Genomic DNA, 23,500 nt, shown 5'->3' with positions numbered 1-23,500 from the left:
ACCTGATGACTGAGCATGGGAAACTGAAAAGGTTCTGACTCTCAACCTTAGGCAGGAAGTACAGGGTCTCCACTGGTTGGTCGCTTCAGAATGGGGCACCATGTCCTCATGAGCTGGGGAACTCGTAAGGCCCTCCCTCTCCCATTCCTCCCACTGGCTGTGTCTGTGTGGGTTTCCTCTGGGTGCTCCGGTTCCCTCTCAAAGTCCAAAGATGTGCAGGTTAGGTGGATTGGCCATGCTAAATTGTCCCATAGTGTCCCAAGTTGCACAGGTTAGATGAAATAGTCATTCTAAGTACACAGGGTTACAGGGATAGGATGGGCAGGGAGGTGGGGTGGGGTGTGACTAGCGGTGTGGGACTGGATAAGATGCTCTTGCAGAGAGTTGGTGCAGATTTGATGGGCAGAGTGGTCTCCTTCTGCACTGTAGTGATTCTACAGTGATTCTGTAGTCATATGACATTCAGCTGAGTGCTTGCCTGAAAATCCAGTCCTTGATGGGGAAAGCAATTGATTTTTTTTTCAAGTCTTTCAGAACAATCCTCAAATTATCAGACAGTTATCACTGCCATACTTAAAACTATTGAGTTTGCCACCTAAATGTATCAATTCAAATTTCAGACTTTCAGGAAAAGATAAAAACAAACATTTGTAGAAATCATTCATTGCAAAATTATGTTGTTTTCAATCAATGAAGTGAGAGGAGACTTTTGAGAATGTGAAGGTGTTAATAAGAGTGGAAGAATTTGGAAACAGCATTTCAAATAACTGTTAAGTCACATCCAGATGAATGTAGGATTTCTGAAATAATGGAAACTGCCATTCTGGCAGATGGATGTAATATGTCTCATGGGCAGTTAGGAGGCAGTAGATCTTCATTTGTAAAATTACAGAAAATCAAGAATAATAGAAACTTTGGGAATGAAAAAGATTCTAGATGTCCAAGGAAGGCAGAAATTATTCCAGTCAATAAAAATGACAGTATAGAAGTGATATAAAAGCCAATCGTTGGAAACGGAGTATTAAATTAGTGGCAGTAAGGAGTTGTCAGAAGAGATTGAACCAGTAAAGGAAACAAGTGAAAAACCAATAGCAATAATACTATTGCAATGTGTTACCACAGAACCAATTAGAATGATGGATGTGGCTAGGATCGTCAAGAGGATTCTTCCCTGTGTACTGAAGAAGTGAGTCAGGTATAAACATTTTGTTTTTAAAGGAAAAAATATTCCCTTATTCCTCCAACAAAAGAAGTAAACACATTAATATTTTAAGAATTGATGTGGCAGTTCAGCGTTTGATGGTCATTGATATAATTTGTCTTACAGATGTTTTGATGTAAGAAGCATTGATGGGGAGGTATTCATGGGAGTTACATTTTTTAATTTGTATCTTATAGTACTTGTAAAATAATTATATTTTGTATGGTGACTTAAAGATAATTTACAAGTGACTTAATAAACAGAGCTGTGACAGTAAGAGTTGTTTCCACGTTCTCCATTGAAGGTGTAGATTTTATACTGGGTAATGATTTGGTAAGTTCAGCAGTATTAGCACCTCCAGGAGATTCAAGCGAGGCAGTTAAGGTGAGGAAAACTGGTTTTTCAGGAGAAATATCCTTAATTGTTCCTAGATTGTGTGGTAACAAGGCTCATCAGGTTAGACAGAACAGGGGGAGATGCTGGCAACGTGGTAATGCCACTGGTAGTCCAGGCGCCTAGGATAATATGCAGAAAACAGCAGTTCAAATCCCACCACAACAGCTGGTGGAATTTAAATTCAATTAATAAAATTGGAATTGAAAACTCATTTCAGTATTGGTGACCATTTAGTTATCATGATTGTCATAAAAATCCATCTGGTTCGTGAGTGTCCAATACAGAAGGAAACTGATGGGAGTTTAGAAGAATGAGAGGTGACCTTATTGAGACACATAGGGAGCAATTCTCCCAAAAAAAATTCTTAAGTGTCAAAATCACATAAAAACTGGAGTAAATCCTGCTGGTATTTTCAGCAGGAGTTTCAAAAAGAATCTCTCACTCTGTGCATTGCAGAATTCACTCACATGAATCCCCTTAAAAATCAGTGGGTGGAGCCTATCTCAGCTGGCGAGGTCAGCAGCATAACACTGAGCGGGCCACTGTGCATGTGCTGATCTGTAAGTATCAAGACAGGCACATGCACAGTGGCCCCTGCCTGCCAGCCTCCCCATTGCTGGCTAGCTCTATCGCTGGACAGCCCCGCGTTACCAGCCCTCAACGTCCACACGGCCTGATGGCAGGCCCTTGAAACATGTTCGCGTCAGCCTTGACCCTCCCCCTCCGCCCCAGCCCATCTCAATGTTCCTACCGCAGACCGGATCTCCCGATCAACCTCACGATTCCCCCTTGCCACCACAGGGCGCCAGAAATCCGGCTGCCGGAGATCCACAGAGGCTACGGCGCTCAGCGGGGAGCCCACAAAATGGCCTCCGCTTGAGTCTCCTGTCCTGCTGTGCTACAAAAGCAGCACAGTGGCCTGCGAGATTCACCTCATAGAATTCTCAGGGGGGCTTGACAGGGTAGATGCTGAGAGGTTGTTTCCCCTTGTGGGAGAGTCTCGGACATTCCGACCCTCGCCCCAGCAGGCTGAATCACCCCATGCCCAGCCCAATTGCTGACCTTCCTCCTTCTGTCATTCAACCCAATTCTTTGGATCACTTATCCAGTGCCAACACCATTATAGCACAACCTCCTCCACTTAGTGAGGTTTTAGTGCATTGTGTGGGTCTCCTACACAAAACCAAAATAGAGTATCAATATCTTTGAACCAACATGGATTTGTCTACCTGATTCCCAGAGCCAATGTCCTTAAGAAAAAAGTAATGATGCACTTTCACAGACTTTGTTAAAAACACAGAAGTTACAGCAGCAAGCACAACCGTCCTAATCCATAAAACATGTCTCCTATCCAAGAGACAACTGCACCCTCTTGGCTGATTATCCATTCTGTGGCCCAATTGGTCTCCCAAGCCCGGTGACCCTTGCTCTGCTGTGTTGCCTATAAAGGGGCAATCACCACAAATCACCAAATCCCTCCCCCTTTAATTCCTTGTTCATTTTCAATAACTAAGCTATTCAGTCTGAAATTCCGACTAAACATTATGGGCAAGATTTTATGGCCTCGCTCGAGCGAGACCAGAAATTCCCGCACAAGGTCAATGGAGATTTCCAGTGTCAGACCCGTGCTTGCTCCGATTCCATGGCGGGTGAGCTGGGAGAGTTCCGACCTATATACATGAATTGGACAATTATAAATCAAAGGCGGAATTTTACGAGATTTTTTCAAAGTGTGCAGCTAGCATGAAAATGGGAGAGTTCCAGATCTGTTTTTTGGACAAGTTTTCACTCCCAACCTTATGCATTTAGTCATTAAAAATGTGGGCTAGGCCATTTCTAGACACAAGGGGTGACCTCTCGTGGCCGGACAGCTTGCAGCTCAGACAGGAACCACAAACTGCTCATGCACAGAAAAAACACAAAAGCAGCAGCTCACCGGACAGAACGCCTCCTCCCTCCCTCTCAGCTCCCTGCGAAGTGCGGAAGGGCTGACCTGGCTTCCCTTCCATGGTAACAACACAAACTGCATTAAACTCACTGGGATGCTCTAATGAATGTGTGACTCACCCAAACTGCCTGCCTACCAAGGGAAAACTCCATGAAAACTCCAAGGAAGACAGCTCCCAAATTTTCGGATGGAGAGTTTGCCAGGTTGCTGGAGGCTGTGGAGACAAGGTGGGACACCCTCTTCCCCCCAGCAGGAGGTTACCCCTGGGGAAGGGATGGAAATGCAGCCTGGGAGGTGGTGGCATCATGCATGAATGCAAGGGCACTGGACAGAAGGACCGGGAAGTAGTGCTGTGAGAAACCGAATAACCTAATCCGGGCAGGTAGGGTGAGTATCTAACTTCATCTAGTATCTTCTCCCTTAATGACTCCCAGATCCTCCTCCTCCTGAAATCCTGCATGCTCCCAACCCCTGACCCCCAATTGCCTCCCTCCTCCTCCTCCACCAACTACCACCCCCCCCTCACCCCTGCCACCACCCCCCACAAGAGTATCACAATCCTTGCACTCTGATAGCCATCCCCAATCCACTCCAGGACTCATACCATTAGATTTTACATGGCATCGCAGCCCCCATTGCTGCTCCCACTCATCCCCCCACCCAATCAGTTTGGAAGACTCCTCAGAGGAAGTTGATGAGGGGACCTTGGAGGCCGACACCAGCTTGGCGTCAGCTTCCACCTTACAACTGATCATCCCAGAGGGCTGCACATTGGTGGGTCAAGTTGATGGCGAGGCATCTGGGTCACTCTGGTGAGGACGACGCATCTGTTGATGGGGAGGGAATGTCCTCGGCCTCTGGCATGTGGGGGTCTGCCAGAGATGAGGACTCAACTAGCCCCAGGCTACATGCTGGGCCTCTGCAATCACTTCTTCCTCAGCTGCTGGAAATGCAGCACCAGAGCCAGGGAATGGAGAAGGGGCTGGCCTCAACACTGAACTGACTGCAAGGCTATTGGAGGAGTCCCAGAGTTTTCAGGTGATCCAACTATTGCCTATCTTGCATGGTTCCTAGGCCAACACTGCAAAGGTGCCATCTGCAGTGGAAAACCTGAGGCAGGAAATCATCACCATGAGTGACAGGGTCCAAGCAATGGCTGAGTCACAGCAGGCCACATTGGAGTCCCAGAAGGCCAAGGTGGAGTCACAGCAGGACAAAGCTGTGGGTCTCAACTGGCTTAATGAGATTCTGCGGCCCATGGCTGAGAGGCTCAAGAACTTGCAGACGACCCAGTGGGACAGTGCTGAGGCACAGTGGGCTATGGATGCAGCCCCCGAGAATGTGGCCTACTCAGCGGGTCATGGCTGAGGGGTTGCAGAGCATGGCCCAATCTCAAAGGGCACTAGCTGCTCTCATTAACAAATGGCTCCCCAACTCAGACAGCCATTGCTGAGGGCTCGACCACTATGACAAGAATACAGGTGGTCCTGCAGGACTGGCAGGGCCAGGTGACATCAGAACCTCTGGAGCTCACTGCAGAAACACTACCATCCCATGGAGTGACTCAGGGACCCACAGGAATCTTGAAGGAGGAGTAAAGGTTCAAGCCCATGCCAAGGCCTGCCACCAAGAAGATTGTGGTTATGGCTATGCCTTCTGACTCTCCCCTATCAGACTCAGTGTGCAATAACAGCCCACCACCCCTCCACACACTTGGAGGCCCCAAAACCCAAACAGCAACATGGCCAACACAAAACAACACCACCCCCCCACCCTGCCTGCTCCCCACCCCTGCCCACTCCCCGCCTGCTGCCCGCTCCCCACTCCCTGCTCCCCGCTCCCCACTCCCCCCACACCACACCACCCAGCTCCCTGCCCACCCCCCGAGCAGCACAAAGCAATTTGAAAGCAGAGATTTACCTCTCACCCACCTTCACTGCTCCAGCACTGAAACTGGTTTATATACATGAGGTGTTTTCCTACCATTCCAGTTGCAGCAAATAAGATTGCTAAGGCAGGTGAGCTGGGATGATTGGGAGTGAAGGTCACTAATTACTTTGTGATAAACGCAAAAAGAATGTGAATTGATTTTTGACCCGTTTTGGGTGAGGGTCCCAAATGTGTCATTTTTTTTGTGGTAAAATGGTGTGAAAACGGGCACCATACCCACTAATCTCATGGGATGAGCTAGATGCCTGCAGAACTGGCTTGGCCATAGAAGACAGAGGGTAGCAGTAGAGAGGTCTTTTTCTGATTGGAGGTCTGTGACTAGTGGTGTTCCGTAGGGCTCTATACTGGACCTCTGCTGTTTGTGATACATATAAATGATTTGGAAGAAGATGGTCTGATTAGTAAGTTTGTGGACGACACAAAGATTGCTGGAGTTGCGGATAGTGATGAACATTGTCAGAGATCACAGCAAGATACAGATAGACTGGAAAATTTGGCAGAGAAATGACAGACGGGATTTAATCCAGACAAATGCGAAGTGATGCATTTTGATAGATCTAATGCAGGGGGGAGCTATACAATAAATGGCAGAACCATCAGGAGTATAGACACACAGAGGGATCTGGGTATGCAAGTCCACAGATCCTCAAAGGTTGGGCAGCGCAGATGGAAAAGGTGGCGAGAAAGGCATATTGCATGCTTGCCTTTATTGGACAGGGCATAGAGTATAAAAATTGGCATGTGATGTTGCAGTTATATAGAACATTCGTTAGGCCACATTTGGATTACTGCATCCTGTTCTGATTGCCACACTACCGGAAGGACATGGAGGCTTGGAGAGAGTGCAGAAAAGGTTTACTAGGATGTTGCCTGGTATGGAGGGTATTAGCTATGAGGAGAGATTGAGTAAACTAGGGTTGTTCTCTCTGGAAAGACGGAGGTTGAGGGGTGACCTAACAGAAGTTTATAACATTATGAAGGGCATAGATAGGCTGAACAGTTGGAAGCTTTTTCCCAGATCAGAAATGGCAGACACAAGGGGTCACAAGTTCAAGGTAAGGCGGGGGCAAGGTTCAATATGGATATGTGGGGGACATTTTAAAACATAGGGTGGTGGGGGCCTGGAATACGCTACCAAGCAAGGTAGTTGAGGCAGATGGACTAGGATCATTTAACACTTATTTAGATAGCCACATGAACAGACTGGGGATAGAGGAACACATGATCGGTGCAGGCTTGGAGAGCCGAAGGTCCTGTTCCTGTGCTGTATTGTTCTTTGTTCTTTTAATAGCATCATGCCCGATTTTACCACTTTTCCCCGCCGCAAAACAGGTGTGGTGAGATCATAAAATTATGCCCCAAAGTGTTTGAATGTTTTTTCTGTTTCTTGAAGACTGGGGGGGGGGGGGGGGCGGGGGGAGGCGGTAGTGGGGGGGTGGGGAAGAGTGGGTTGGGGAGGGTGAGGAAGGGGGATGTGACACGGTAGCACAGTGGTTAGCACTGTTGCTTCACAGTGCCAGGGACCCAGGTTCAATTCCCGGCTTGGGTCATTGTTTGTGTGGACTTTGCATATTCTTCCTGTGTCCGTGTGGGTTTCATCTGGCTGCTCTGGTTTCTCCCACATTCTGAAAGATGTGCTGGTTAGGTGCATCGACCCAAACTGACACCGCACTGTGGAGACTAGGGGAATTTCACACTAACTTCATTGTGACTAATAAATAAACTTTAACCTTATAATTCCATAGTTTGAGATACTTCCACAGGATCAACATTAACAAGAGCTGCAAATAACAGACACCTCATCTGACATAGACAACAAAGACATCAGTTATGACTACAACAGGTTAATTAGGTACTTTGGTGCGTACAAGATCAAAAACATTTGTTGATCGCAACACTGACTGCAGGAGAGTCTCTGTATTCCTCAAGTGATCCACATGTTTATGAATGATCCATCCCTCCATGTTCACTGGGTATGACATGGGTTTGGTTTCAGAGACAATAATTCCAGGGATCTAACTTGATCCACTACTGAAGATTCATAACATGACATCATGTCACATTATGTACTTAATAGGAGTTTTTTATTGTTGCAGTGGTGAAGGTTCATTGATGAAATCTTGAGGCTTGTGCAGATTTTCATGAATTACAAATGTGGTCTTGATAGTTTTTTCACAATCTTGGTGTGTCACATATGAAGGAATGCCATGGTTCTCTGGTACTCAGATCATGTGATAACGTTTTTTCTCTTTCCAACTTTTCAATTCAGTGTCTTTTTCATCAACCATTTTTATCGTATTGGTTCTTGTGATTTTCTATTCACATGACCATTTTAGCAATCTTGTTCTGGCAAGTAATCTCAGTTTCTTTCTCTGTTTGAACTGTTGATTTTGCTGTCAATTTCAATGTTCTTACCTCTTCAGTTAATCTCTCATTGTCAAGTTTCCCAAACACTTATTCTGCCAATTCAATTCTTCACCAGACTTGTTATTATTTTCTAGTTGCTTTTTCATGGAGTTCAACTTATTCTATATTATCTTATTAATTTCTTCTTCTTAACTGTATTTTGTAAATATTTGCAACTTTTTTAAAAGTTTGCTATCAGTCATTTCATCCAGTTGTTTTAATATCTTACCTAGAGATTTAATTCTTTTTGCTGATTCCTCTTTACATTCAATAGTTCCTAGTTTCTTTCAAAGTCTTTAATTTCTGTACTTCTTCTGTGGGAAATCCATCATGTTCTTAAAGGATATATATTTCACAAATGGAACATTCGTTTCTACTCGTCTTCACTTCAGGCAAACTCTTTTGATTCCACAGTTTGTCATGTCTGTCTCCAATGAAATGTTGACTTGTTCCCATTCTACAATTCCTTCATTGCTCTTCGTGTGGTGTTTTTCTCTGCCCTCCTTCCAGGCTCTTTCAGTGCCCTCCTCTGGGGTCATTCAGTGTCCTCTTTCTAGGGTCTTCTTTTACCCATTTTCTGGGTCTTCTTTGCCTCATCTTTATGGTCGTCATGGCCTCCCCTGAGATCTTCTGCTGCCTCTTCCTTGAGATCTTTATTGTTTATAGACTTTTTTATGGAGAGTTGCCATCCATCTGTGGTCTTCTCTAATTGTCCTATCCATAGCCATTTGTTTCTTCTTTTGGTTGCTGCTTAAATGCATTACCCCTTTAAATGCATCATCTCTTTACATACATTGCCACATCCATTTTTTAACTGAATGGTCAGCAGCTGTCCATTTTCTCTCTTGTTTTTCCCATGCTTTTGGTGGAAACCTGACTGCTCTTTTTTATAAACTTATAACATTTCAACTTTTAGTGCAGGAAAGGTCCTTCAGTAACCTTGGAGTTTTTATTTCATTCCTGGCTCTTTGGAGATTCCACATTTTAGCTTTGTTTTTTTAATGTGCAGTTTTTTTGTCAATTTCAAGGGGCTGTTTTTCTTGAACTGATTAACTTGTCTTCTTTTACAAAAGGTTCAGGACTTCACTTTTTGAAACTTCAGAGCTTCTCACCTTGAAGCTCATCAGTACAGCAATTGCTACCATGGAATCCCCACAGGCTCTGCTCCAATCGAAACTGTCAGTTTCAGCCTCTTCATTTATTGCACTTTGGGACACCTCCTGCAACTACTTGGGGCATTTCTTCCCTTACTGTAAACATCGCTTTCTGTGTTCTCTTTTCCCCCTCAGAAAACGTAGCAACAACTCTTTGTTTTTCTTAATTAAAGATCAAATTTTTGAAAAATTTAAAGCCACAGGTCTGGCTTTGCAGGGTTATTTTCCCTCGATTTTATGTTTTCTCTATAATTTTCCAAACTTCTGACTGTTCTGATCAATTTATGTTTGTTCTGCATCTGTCCCTTAGCCTCTTGAACTCCCCCACTTGTTAATCTACAATATGAGTGAAGGTACGATTCTGCAAGCTACTCACTCGTTTTGTGGATTCTGATTCAGAGATTTGCTATGTTCTCTCCATTATCCACACAGCTTGTTCATCTTTTCAGATTCTACATTATTCAGGGACTGGCAATATCTCCTCACACTAAATGGGTCTATTCAGCGAAACAGGCTTTTTTTCCCCAGACTTCAATTAAAACAGGATGATTACTGCTACTGGGCTAGAGGCAGTGTTATAATAATTTTATCCTCATCGCCAAATGTAATGACACACTTTCACAGACTTTGTTAGTAGCATAGAAAGTATTTATTAATAAGAAAAGCTGTACAGCAGTATAGCAGCCAGCACAGCTGCCCTAGTCCCTTACATGTCTACTGTTCAAAGAGAGGGCTCCCTGTGCACCCAGGGTGATTACCCACTCTCCATCCCATTTGACCCACCAAGCCAAATGACTTTTCCTCTGTTGTGCTGTCTAATCACCAAAAATCAAGGCAAAAAAGTATTAAAATTGTAGTAATCAAAGGATTCGGTTTTTCACCACATTTTGGTTACCCAGTGAGACTCAGATTGGATGTTGAATTTCACGGCATGTTTATTCCTGGTGACAAAATGTAGTTTTGGACTACAGCACATTAAATAATCTGCATATCACCCTCAGTTTCAGGGGGCATTGCAAATATATCACATCAAATCATAAACACTAGGTTTAGAGTTTATTGCCTTGAATATCCCAAGATCTGGGACAGGGGATTTCATTTTTATTATTTATCATTAGAGATATACCTATTGAGCCAACTGGCTGCAATCTGTTTTAGTTATTCAATGGACATGAAATACAATTCAATTTATTAAAGAGAGATTCCTGGCACAGAAGGAAGAATTACCTTCTTAGATTATGTGTCCAAGTTTTAAGACAGACTGCCAAAATCATACACAGCAGCTGATAACATCTTAAGATGTCTCAACAAGTAGTGAAAAACCGGGTGGATAAGACAGCTAAATCCAAAACTTTTAAAGGTGGGGATAAAGAACGGGTAACGTAATCTTGCTGGGTGAACTTATTATGATATAATGAGATTCTCTGAGGTAAATATCAACATTCTGGCCCAGAATTCTCAGGTCGTTCATGCCCTGCCACCACTGCCAGTGAAAACAGAGAATTTGGCACTCAGCTAAATCTCCATTCACTGCAGCAGGCCAAGAGAATCCCACCTGCAGTCCAAAGAAACATCAATAAATGTGTCACATAAATATTCTGAAATGGTATTATAAGAGAGAAGCTAGTCAACCAGTGAATGTACTCCAGGTAGTAAAGAAAGAAAATTGTGATCTGAATACACTGAGTCGGAGATCAAAATTTCTCAGATCAAAAACCCAGTAATTAGCCAATATAGTGGCTGTTAAAAAGTTTGGATAGATTGTTACACTATCTTCCAGGCAAGTCTGAGGGTGACATAATCAGGCTTCTTACAAAATGTGTTTAGATAGACCAGGGTGAACTACTTTTGCTTTGCATGAAGTAGATGTGCCATGTACTGCTCCCACAGTAAATCCCTCACTGACACGGTCCTTTAAAGGTCAGAGATGAAATTAAATTTATACCTGCCAATTTCACTATTGAACCAAGTCAAAGTAGTTGGAATTCTCCAGTCATACTAGCATCAAAACCTGATGGATCATTCAGATTCTGCACTGATTCCAGGAATGTTAATGCAGTAATTTGATCTTTCCGAAATTCTCCAGCTGAAAGATTGCGTTGAAAGAGTAGGAAGTTCGCAAAATTGTTTGCTAAAAGATTATTGGCAAGATCTACGATCAGATCAAGCCAAAGAAATATCTGCTTTCATAACCCCAGACAGCCTGTATCAATGAAAGGTTATGCCATTGGGAATGAAGAACACAACAATTACCTTTCAAAGATTGATAAACCAAGTAACTGCCAGATTACATAACTGTGACTATTAATGATTGGTCTAACACTGGGGAAGAACATATGGAATGTCTATGTGCAGTATTTGATACATGAAAAGAAGTTGATTTGGTGATAAATATGGCAAAAAGTTTGTTATCCAAAATGCAAAATCACCTATTTGGGACATGTCACAGGGCAATGTCAAGTGTTACTCAGAGAAGCGAAAGTTAAAGCAATTAAAGACTATCTTATCCCTAAATCAAAAATGGGAAGTACTGCTCAGAATATGTGGGCTTTATAAGAAGCATGTCCTCAATTTCAGCACAGTAATCACTCTATTAAAAAGGTTATATATAAAAAACTTAATTGTTCACTGGACAGAGTCTTGTCAAACTGTCTTTGAGAGACTAAAGGCCAGATCAATAAACAAACCTGCTTTGCCCCCTCCTAATCTCAATAAACCATTCATAGGATCCCTATGTGCCGAAGGAGGCCATTCGATTCTGCACCGACAACAATCCGCCCAGGCCCTATTCCCATCATCCATTTATTTACCTAGCAAATATTCCTGACACATATGGTCAATTTAGCATGGACTATCAACCTAATCTTTGGAGTGTGGGAGAAATTTGGAGCACCCAAAGGAAACCACTGCAAACTCCACAGTCACCTGAGGCCAGAATTGAACCCAGGTCCCTGGTGCTGTGAGCAGCTTTGCCAACCATTGTGCCACCATGCCATCCCCAATTCAAAATAGTTTTTGATGCTGTGTGCAGGTGTAGGAGTGGTCTTGCTACAAGACAAGCTATTTATCAAGAAAAAAGAATATATATCAATGGAAATATACCACAGTTGAAAAGGAAACATTGTACTCTGTCTTAGCTCTTCAAAATTGGAAGTCTATGTTTCAAATAATCAAGGTGCAACATTAATTTTAATTTTTGGAAAAGTGCCAGATGTAGAAATTCATAAAGTCACAGAGGTTTACTGCATGGAAACAGGCCGTTCAGCCCAACTTGTCCATGCCACCCTTTTTTAAACCAATTGCCCTGATTAGCCCATATCCTTCTATATCCATCTTACCCAAGTAACTGTCTAAATATTTTTTAAAATTGTATCTGTCTCTACTATTACCTCTGGCAGCATGTTCCAGACACTCATCACCCTCTGTGTGAAAAAAATTGCCCCTCTTAAACAAATGCCCTTCAGTTTTAGACTCCTCTACATTTAGGAAAAGATGTTGACTATCTAGCTGATCTATGCCCCTCATTATTTTATAGATCTCTATAAGATCACCCCTAAGTTTCCCACACTCCAGGGCGGCACGATGGCACAGTTTCTAGTACTGCTGCCTCACAGCACCAGGGTCCCGGGTTCGACTCCCAGCTTGGGTCACTGTCTGTGGAGTTTGCACATTCTTCCTGTGTCTGCATGGGTTTTCTCCATGTGTTCCAGTTTCCTTCCACAGCCAGAAAGACGTGCTGGTTAAGTGCATTAGCCATGCTAAATTCTCCTTCAGTGCACCCGAACAGGCAGTGGAGTGTGGCGATTAGGGGGATTTCACAGTAACTTCATTGCAGTGTTAATGTAAGCCTTACTTGTGACTAATAATTAAACTTTAAAAAGTCACAGTATATCCAGCCTCTCCTTATAACTCAAACCATCAAGTCCCATAGCATCCTAGTAATCTTTTTTCTGCACTCTTTCTAGATTAATAATATCCTTCCTATAATAGTGACCAGAACTGTACACAGTATTTCAAGTGTGGCCATACCAATGTTTTGCACAACTTCATGGTGTTGCTGCACGGTGAGTGCTGCCTGACTGTGAGGACTGCTTTTGGAGTTGGGTGAAAACAGGGAGTTCAAGTGACACGTTTTAAGGAGGTAAGTAGTTGCTTTCAGGGTGAGCTAAATTAGTTCTTATTTGGGAAGTTAAAAGCTGCACTTTAGTGCATTACTGCACCAGGAATCAGCTGAGCCAGCTCTCAACTGAATTTTGCTGGTTGTTTATACAACTGGTGAAAAGCAGTTCCAGGGCTTTTAAGTTGTGCCTATAAAAACAAAGGCCTCACAGCGCTGCTCTGACAGCATGGTGAGTGCTGCCTGACAGTGAGGAGTGCTTTTGGAGTCGGGTGAATACAGGGAGTCAGGTGAAACAGGCAGAAGAGGCTACAAGGGAGAGTGCTGATTGGTCAGTAAGTATTACTCCTGATTCTCTGAAACTGACAGTGAGCTTGGACTAAAAAAACTTAAAAGTGACAACACAGGAGGACTGTAATTTGATGGGCTAACAGGGAGCTGCACTAAATTTGAAAAAAGTATTTAAATTGCTGGTTAGACATTGCTTTGAGACTAAGTTAATAAGGAGATATATAATTTAAAAAAAAAATTAAATAAAATTAAAACACAAATTAAAAACTAATGAAACAAAATAAAGATGAATGTGTTGTTCATGTATGATGTAGAAGCTGGTGGACCCCATTGTGGTTCCCAGTGAGCATGTTTGTAGTAAGTGTTGGTTGCTTGAGGGACTCCAGCTCTGGATGGATGAGCTGGATTCTGAGCTTCAGATGCTGTGACATATCAGCGAGCGGGGAGACACACCTGGACACTGCGTTCCAGGAAGCAGTCACAGCCCTCAGATTAAATACCTTGAATTCAGCCAGTGGTCAGGGACAGGAGGGTGTGACTGCAAGTGAGGCAGGTAGAGGGGTTCAGGAGGTAGGGTTGTAGGAGCCTTAGTCCCTGAACTTGTCCAACAGGTTTGAGATTCTTGCCCCCTGTATGGACAGGAATGGTACAGCAAGGAGGATGAGCAAACTAACTGAGGCATCATGGTACAGGGAGCCGTTCAAGTGGAGGGAGAAAAAAGAAATGTAGTCATAATTGAGGATAGTACAGTTAGGAGTGTTGACACTGTTCTCTGTGACCAGGATCAAGAATCCTGAAGGCTGCGTTCCCTGCCTGGTGCTTGGGTTTGGAATATCTCATCTGGACGCCAGAGGAATTTGGAATGGGAGGGTAAATATCCAGTTGTTGTGGTCCATGTAGGTATCAATGACATAGGTAGACCAGGAACAAAGGTTCTGCTAAGGAAATATGAACAGCTAGGAGCTAAATTAAAAAGCAGAACCAAAAAGATAATAACCTCTGGATTACTAGCTGAGCCACGAGTTAATTGGCACAGGGTCAATAATATTAAAGAAGTAAATGCATAGCTCAAAGATTGGTGTGGGAAGAATAGGTTTGAATTCATGGAACATTGGCACCAGTATTGGGGAAGAGGGGACCTGTTCCAATGGGACGTTCTTCATCTCAACCATGCTGGGACCAGAGTCCTGGTGAATTGTATAAATAGGGCTATAGATAGGGCTTTAAATTAAATAGTGGGGAGAGGGTTCAGCTGTATGGCGAATTAGAAAATCAAAGTTAAAGGAAAGGGTAGAAGTGCAGGTTAATGGAGCTGAGGGCTCAGGAGAAGTTAGTAAAGTTTCCAGACCACAGAATAGAACAGAGAGTACAGAAGGTGGCAGGAATCTAACTGCAGGCAGAGCAAAATAGGTGACAAATATGAGAAGGGAGGTGGTCAATGCAGAACTGAGAGTGTTATACCTAAATGCGTACAGTATATGGAGCAAGGTCAATGAGCTTGCGCACATTGAAATTGGCTGGTACAATGTTGTGGGCATCACAGAGATGTGGATGCAAAGGGATCAGGCTGGAATCTAAATATACAAGGATATGTGTCTTATCGGAAGGACAGGCAGATGGGCAAAGGGTACGGGATTGCATTGTTAGTAAGGAATGAAGTTAAATCAATACCAAGTGATATAGGATCAGAAGACATAGAATCTCTGTGGGTAGAATTGAGGAATTACAAAGGTAAAAAGACTCTGATGGGAGGTATGTACAGTCCTCCTATTCAGGATGTGGGGCAAAAAATAAACCAGGAGATAGAAAATGCATATAAAAAAGGCAATATTACAATAATCGTGGGGGACTTCAATATGCAGGTGGACTGGGAACATAAGAACATAAGAAATAGGAACAGAAGTAGGCCATCTAGCCCTTCGAGCCTGCCCCGCCATTCAATAAGATCATGGCTGATCTGAAGTGGATCAGTTCCACTTTCCCGTTTTCTCCCCATAGCCCTTAATTCCCTTGTCTATCAGAAACCTATCTACCCGTGACTTAAATATATTCAACGAGGTAGCCTCCACCACTTCAATGGGCAGAGAATTCCAGAGATTCACCACCCTTTGAAGTTCCTCCTCAACTCCGATCTAAACTGCATCCCCCCCCTTATTTTGAGGCTGTGCCCTCTGGTTCTGTTTTCCTTTCTAAGTGGAAAGTATCTCTCTGCCTCTACCCTATCTAGCCCCTTCATTATCTTGTAAACCTCTATAAGATTCCCCCTCAGCCTTCTAAACTCTAACAAGTACAGGCCCAGTCCATTTAATCTCTTCTTATAAGCTAACCCCCTCATCTCCGGTATCAGCCTGGTGAATCTTCTCTGTACCCCCTCCAAGGCCAATATATCCTTACGCAAATAAGGGAATCAAAGCTGCACACAATACTCCATTTGCAGCCTCACCAGTGCCCTGTACAGTTGCAGCAAGACCTCCCTGTTTTTATATTCTATCCCCCTCGCTATAAAGGCCAACATTCCATTCGCCTTCTTGATCACCTGCTGCACCTGCAGACTGGGTTTTTGTGATTTGTGCACAAGGACCCCCAGGTCCCTCTGTACAGTAGCATGCTGCAGATTGTCACCCTTTAAATAATATTCCCTCCTACTATTATTTTTAACCAAACCTCACATTTGCTAACATTATACTCCATCTGCCAGGTCCTCGCCGACTCACTCAGCCTATCCAGATCTCTCTGCAGACTTTCCATGCTCTCCATGCTGTTCGCTTTTCCACTCATCTTCATGTCATCAGCAAATTTTGGTATCCTACACTCAGCCCCCTCCTCCAGATCGTCTATGTATATGGTAAACAGTATGGGAAACTCAGGTAGGTAGTGGATCCCAAGAAAAGGAATTTGTGGAATGTCTAAGGGATGGCTTTTTGGAGCAGCTTATGATAGACCCTACTAGGGAACAGACAATTCTGGATTTGGTGATATGTAACGAGGCAGACTTGAATAGGGAACATAAGGTGAAGGAACCCTTAGGGAGCAATGGCCACGATATGATAAGATTTACCCTGCAGTTTGAGAGGGAGATGCTGGAATCCGGTGTAACAGTATTATAATTAAATAAAGCTAAACTCAAAGACATGAGGGAGGAGCTGGCCAGAGTCGATTGGAAGGGAGCCTAGCAAGGAAAACAGTGGAAGAGCAATGGCAGAAGTTTTTGAGAGTTATTCGGGAGGCACAACAGAAATTCATCCGAAGGAGGAGAAAACATGCTGAGGGGAGGATGAGGCATCCACGGCTGATGAGGGAAGTCAAGGACAGCATAAAAGCAAAAGAAAAAGCATACAAAATGGCGAGGATTGGTGGGAAGCCAGAGGGGTGGGAAGCCTTTAAAAGCAAGCAGAAGACAACTAAAAAAGCAACAAGGGGAGCAGAAGATGAAATATGAGTGTAAGCTAGTTAGTAATATAAAAGAAGATTGGAAGAGTTTTTTTCAATATATAAAAGATAAGTAGAGGCAAACATAGCCATTGGATCACTGGAAAATGAGGCTAGAGAAATAATAATAGGAAACAAAGCAATGGCAGGGGAATTGAATAGTTACTTTGCATCAGTGTTCATGGTGGAAGACAGCAGTGGGATGCCAGAGCTCCAGGAGAGTCAAGGGGCACAGGTGAGTGTAGTGGCCATTACTAAGGAGGAAGTTCTGGGGAAATTAAAGGACTGAAGGTGGATAAATCACCTGGACTGGACGGACTACACAACAGGGTTCTAAAAGAGATAGCTGAGGAAATTGTGGAGGCATTGGTGGTGATCTTTCAGGAAACACTGGATGCAAAGAGGCTCTCAGAGGACTGGAACGTAGCTAATGTGATATCTCTGTTTAAGAAGGGATGGAGACAGCAGATGGGAAATTATAGGTAGGTTAGCCTGCCTTTGGACATTGGCAAGATTTTAGAGTCTATTATTAAAGATGAGATTGCAGCGTATTTGGAAATGCATGATAAAGTAGGACTGCGTCAGCACACCTTTGTCAAGTGGGGGTCATGTCTGACAAATCTGTTAGAGTCCTTTGAGGAGTTAACAAGGAAATTAGATAAAGGAGAACCAGTGGATGTGATTTATTTAGATTTGCAAAATCTTTGACAAGTTGCCGCAGAGAAGACTGTTAAATAAGTTAAATGCCCATGGTGTTAAGGGTAAGATCCTGGCATGGGTCGAGGATTGGCTGGCTGGCAAAAGGCAGAGATTGGGATAAAGGGGTCTTTTTCAGGATGGTAGCTGGTGACTAGTGGTGTGCCTCAGGGGTAGGTGCTGGGACCACAACTTTTCACAATAGACATTAATGATTTGGAGGAAGGACCTGAAGGCACTGTTGCTAAGTTTGCAGATTATACAAATATACGTAGAGGGACAGGTAGTATTGAGGAAGCAGGGTGGCTGCAGAAGGACTTGGATAGGTTAGGAGAGTAGGCAAAGCAGTGGCAGATGGGATACAATGGGGGAAAGCATGAGGTTATGCACTTTGGAAGGAGGAATGGAGGCATAGACTATTTTCTAAATGGAAAAATGTTTAGGAAATCAGAAACACCAAGGGACTTGGGAGTCATTGTTCAAGATTCTCTTAAGGTTAACACGCAGATTCAGTCGGCAGTTAGGAAGGCAAATGCATTCAGGTCGAGAGGTCTAGACTACAAGAGCAGGGATGTACTTCTGAGGCTATATAAGACTCTGGTCAGACCCCATTTGGAGTATTGTGAGCAGTTTGGGCCCCATATCTAAGGAAGGATGTGCTGGCCTTAGAAAAGGTCCAGAGGAGGTTCACAAGAATGATCCCTGGAATGATGAGCTTGACATATGAGGAATGGTTGAGGATTCTGGGTCTGTACCCATTGGAATTTAGAAGGATGAGGGGGGAACTTATTGAAACTTATAGGATACTGCAAGGCCTGGATAGAATGGACGTGGAGAGGACGTTTCCACTAGTTGGAAAAACTAGAACCAGAGGTCACAACCTCAGGCTAGAGGGATGATCCTTTAAAACAGAGATGATGAGGAATTTTTTCAGCCAGAGAGTGGTGAATCTGTGGAACTCCTTGCCACAAAAGGCTGTGGAGGCCAGGTCATTGAGTTCTTTAAGACAGACATGGATAGGTTCTTGATTAATAAGAGGGTCAGGGGTTATGGGGATAAAGCAGGAGAATGGGGAAGAGAAAAATATCAGCCATGATTGAATGGCGGAACAGACTCGATGGGTCGAGTGGCCTAATTCTGCTCCTATGTCTTATGGTCTTATGATCTTATGGTCTTCTACAAGGTGTCCCAACTCAAAGTTCTGACCAATAAAACCAAGCGTTCTGAACACCTTCTTCATCATTCTGTCCATCTGTGACTCCACTTTCAAGAAGCCAAGAACCTGTACCCCTAGAATCTCTTTGTTTTATAACTCTCCCCAACAGCTTCCCATTAACTGAGTTGTCCTGCCGTGGTTCATTCTACAAAACGCATCACCTCGCATTTATCCAAATTAAATTCCATCTACCATTCATCAGCCCACTGGCCCAATTGATCAAAGTCCCATTGCAATCCAAGATAACCTTCTTCACTATCCACTATGCCATCAATCTTGGTGTCATCTGCAAGTTTAGTAACCATGCCTCCTAAATTCTCATCTAAATCATCAATATAAATGATAAATAACAGTGGACCCAGCACCAATCTTTAAGGCACACCACTGGTCACAGGCCTCCAGTTTGAAAAACAGCCCTCTCCAACCACCCTCTGTCTTCTGTCATCAAGCCAATTTTGTATCCAATTGGCTACCTCATCCTGGATCCCATGACATTTAGCCTTATGGAACAGCTACCATGTGGTATCTTGTCAAAGGCCTTGCTAAAGTCTATGTAGACAACATTATCGACTTTCTCGGTTACCCCTTCAAAAAACTCAATCAAATTTGTGAGACAATTTTGCTGTTTCACTGAAATTTTATAATGGGACCCTTCAACTAAACATTGAATGTGTTGCGAGAAAAATGAGCAATGGAATTGCCAATGTTCTGTTCAGAGTTTAAAGAGGTAAGGTCGTTTTGATAATTCTACCATGTCTGATAATCCTAACCATTAATATTTACTTACTTCGGCTTTGGTAAGCTCTTAACTTATATAGTAGATATGATAGTACACATATTATGAATAAAATATGCGTAATTGTGAAACACGACGAATGGTTGCTTGCATAATATGTAATAAGGCATTTATGATGATAAGAATTTGCAAAATTTTGAAACAGTTGAAAATAAATCTTTATTACGGTAAAGCTTTCTTTATCCCCAACGTAAAAATTGTGATGAAATGCATGGTGTCAATGCTTATACTTTTAAAAACAGACCCTAATTAAAAATGGAGGAACTGAAATGGGGAACAGAGAAAGCAAACTGACTCAGTTGATAAAGAAATGAAAACTCAAACTGCAATTGCAAACCCAAACTTAGCAAACTGAAGCTGATTGAAAGCACTGACATAGATTAAAGCTCAGTAGCAGTTTATGAGCCCAGTGTTGCAGTACAGGCAGGCTGAAAAAGAAAAAAAAAGGTACACCAAAAAGCTGAGAACAAAATAAGGAATTGTTGCAGCTGTTTTCATTGCTATACCTGAACTGTCAATCACATTGAGCTACAGTGTGCACCTGAACTGTCAGTTGCACACAGTGAACTGTCAATCGCACAATGGTACACCTGAACTGTCAGTCACACACAGTGCTACATCTAAACTGTCAGTCACGCACAGAGGTACACCTGAACTACCAATAACATACACTGCTACATCTGAACTGTTAATCACATACAATTTTACACCCAAAGTATCAATCACACACAGAGCTTCACTTGAATTGTCAATCACAGTCAGTGCTGCACCTGAACTGTCAATCACACATTGCTGTCACTGAACTTTCAATCACAAACAGAATTGCATTTGTACTGTCAATCACACTGAGCTACAGCTGAACTGTCAGTCACATACAGTGCTACACCCAAATTGTCAGCCACACATTTAAGCATCCAAACATTCAATTACTCACAGTGTTGCTGGCATTCACATACAGTGGTACACCTGAACTGTCAATCACACAGTGCTACACTTGAATCTCCATCTGAACTATCAACCACAACTGTGCTACATCTGAACTGTCACACACAACCAAGTGCTATACCCAAACAGGCAATAAAACACAGAGCTATACCTGAACTGTCAATCACACAGAGTTACACCTGAATTCTCAACCACGCACAATGCTGCACCTGAACTGTCAATCACAAAATGCTGCACTTAACTGTCAATCACACACAGTGGTACACCTGAACTAGGTGTAGAAGACTAGGAAAAAAGGGATGTACTGTTGAGGCTTTAGAAGGCTCTGGTCAGACCACATTTGGAATATTGCAAGTAATTTTGGGCCCTGTATCTAAAGAAGGATGAGCTGGCTTTGGAGAGACTCCAGAGGAGGTTTATAAGAATGATCCCAAGAATGAAAAGCTTGATGTAAGAGGAATGTTTGACGACTCTGGTCTGTAATCAATGAAGTTTAGGAGGATTGGGTGGGGAATCTCATTGAAACTTACAGAATACTGAAAGGCCTGGATAGAATGGACATGGGAATGAAATTTCCAGTAGTAGGAAAAAATAGGTAGGATCTGAGGGCACAGCCTCAGAGTAAAGGGACAACCCTTTAGAACTGAGATGAGGAGGAATTTTGTCAGAGGGTGGTGAATTTCTGGCATTCACTGCCACAGAAGGCTATGGAGACCCGGTCATTCAATGTATTTAAGATGTAAATACATAGGTTCTTGATTGGTAAAGGGATCAAAGGTCACAGGGAAAAAGTGGGAGAATGGGGTTGAGAAACTTATCAGCCATGATTGAATAATGGAGTAGACTTGATGGGCCGAATGGCCTAATTCTGCTCTTAAACTTATGTTTTTATGGTCTTATGAACTGTTAATCACACAAAGTGCTACAGCTGAACTGTCAATCACACACTGAGCTGCACCTGAACTGTCAATCACACACAGTGCCATACCCGAATTGCAAAACCCATCATGTGCTGCATCAGAACAGTCAAATAAACAATGTTACACCTCAGGTATCAATTTCACAATAGGTCCCATGAACTGTCAAACACACATTGCACTGTAGCTAAAGCAGTATCAGCATCATTCAATCTGATCCAGTCTCATTTAAAAGTCTTAGAATTGGAGAATGACTTCATGGTTAACTGCTGTCTAAAAGGGGATGATACAGAGTTTCAGCAGTTACTCTTTAGACTTGGGGAGTGCATACGAAAGTAGAGAATATTCCCAGTAGAATGGGAATAAATCTTTCACAATTAATGCAATGCTCACTACCTGAGAATAAATCATGGAGAGCACAATACATACCAAGAATTGACTTAATTACCTCCAGTTCTCCAATGCAGTCAAGCTAACCCGTGTCACACTATTTATCTATATTTTATATATAAATGTTGGGATAACAGATAGGCAATTTGATGGAATCAGATACTAGACCAGAAATGTTAAAAGATTTCCAGCAGCCTCTCCTGGAATTACACTGCAGAGAAGGATGTCCTTCAGCCTACTATATCTGTGCCATCTCTTTGAAAATGCAATCCAATTAATCTCACTCCTCTTCCCCAAAACATTTCAATTTTTTTTCTTTTAAAGTAGTTACTCATTTTTCTTCACCGAGTTCTTGTGTCTGTCAGCCGAATCAGCACCAGGGCAGTGGGCACTCCCATAATGGCATAGTCATTTGAGCAGTACCCACTTCAAGTGAGCATTTGGGCCATAGGTGCCACTTATTTTAGCATCCCCTACACTAAATTGGTGATTGACATGACATCCTGCAGAAACCATTGAGAAGGGATCAAGCTTCGGGTGTAATTTCTCATTCTTGGACATTCCCTTTGGAATTAGCCAATGTGCTTCCCAAAAATATGCTTTCCAACCAGCAACCAATTGTGTATCTCACCCTCATGTGTTTGTACTCAATACAGTACCTAAAATGTTATACAAAAACAGGGTGGGTGATAGCACCTATACCCTATGTGGCTCTACACTTAAGGCCTAATAGTCCTTGTGTCAAAGAGGCCTGAGCAAAATAATCAGAGGCAAGGGAAAGTCTTACTTGGTGTTGTCAGAGTCTATTGTGTGAAAGAGATTTTCCAGTTCTTCTTCATTGAGTGTCCCATCAGAGAAAAAGGCCCGGAATTCATCCAAGGACAATTTACCATCGTCTGAAACCAAAGAAACAAAAGGATGAGAAGAAATCCAGGCACCCAAATCATTGCAAGCAGCAACAGATTATAAAATAGTTCTAAATGACTGTCACCTGGACATCCTTTCAAATGGTTTATTAATACTGTTGGTGAATAATTCAGGCCCTAAGACAAATCCTGTTTATCACATCCAATAAATCAGGGCATAGTCATTGGTCATACTGCTGTAAAAAGAGACAGATTGTCAAAGCTTTTCATCTGTCACTCATCAGGACAGTTTGCAGAAATTAGTCAATAGTAATGGAGAAACAATTTAGACTGCACCTAATGGAGTCCATTTCTTCTATTATTCTTTCATGAGATGTGGGCACCCCATGGCTAGGCCAGTATTTATTGCCCATCCTAATTGCTGTTGTAGAGACATTGAAGAGTCAACCACATTGCTGTGGATTTGGAGGCACAGGTAGGCCAGACCAGGTAAAGATAGCAGATTTCCTTCCCCAAAGGGCCTTAGTGAACCAAATTTTTTTTTACAACAATCAGCAATGCTTTCATGGTGATCATTAGATTTTTGATTCCAGATTTTTATTGAATTCAAATTTTGCTGTGATAGGACTTGAACATATGTTCCCACAGCACTACCTTGCATCTCTGGATCACTGGATAACTAGAAAAATGACAATACCACTATGCCACTCTTTCCACCAATCAGCACTCTCTCTTCATATGGTATAAACAGTTGTTCTCTGTTCCTGTTAGAAAATTCTTGG

General features: G+C 42.8%; 1 protein-coding gene across 1 annotated transcript in view; it reads right to left on the bottom strand.

The window, feature by feature from the left end:
• The window catches only part of necab2 (N-terminal EF-hand calcium binding protein 2), a 165,326-nt gene that overhangs the window by 103,162 nt on the left and 38,664 nt on the right, over window positions 1-23,500 (bottom strand). Inside the window, exon 3 of the mRNA XM_080187276.1 lies at window positions 22,640-22,748. Coding sequence (XP_080043402.1) covers window positions 22,640-22,748 — 109 coding nt within the window. The remainder of the gene's footprint in view (window positions 1-22,639; window positions 22,749-23,500) is intronic.

The sequence above is a fragment of the Carcharhinus amblyrhynchos genome, chromosome 4 (assembly GCF_965287045.1).
Source record: "Carcharhinus amblyrhynchos chromosome 4, sCarAmb.v2.hapA, whole genome shotgun sequence".
NCBI lineage: Eukaryota > Metazoa > Chordata > Chondrichthyes > Carcharhiniformes > Carcharhinidae > Carcharhinus > Carcharhinus amblyrhynchos.
This window is presented reverse-complemented; position numbering and strand designations above follow the sequence as displayed.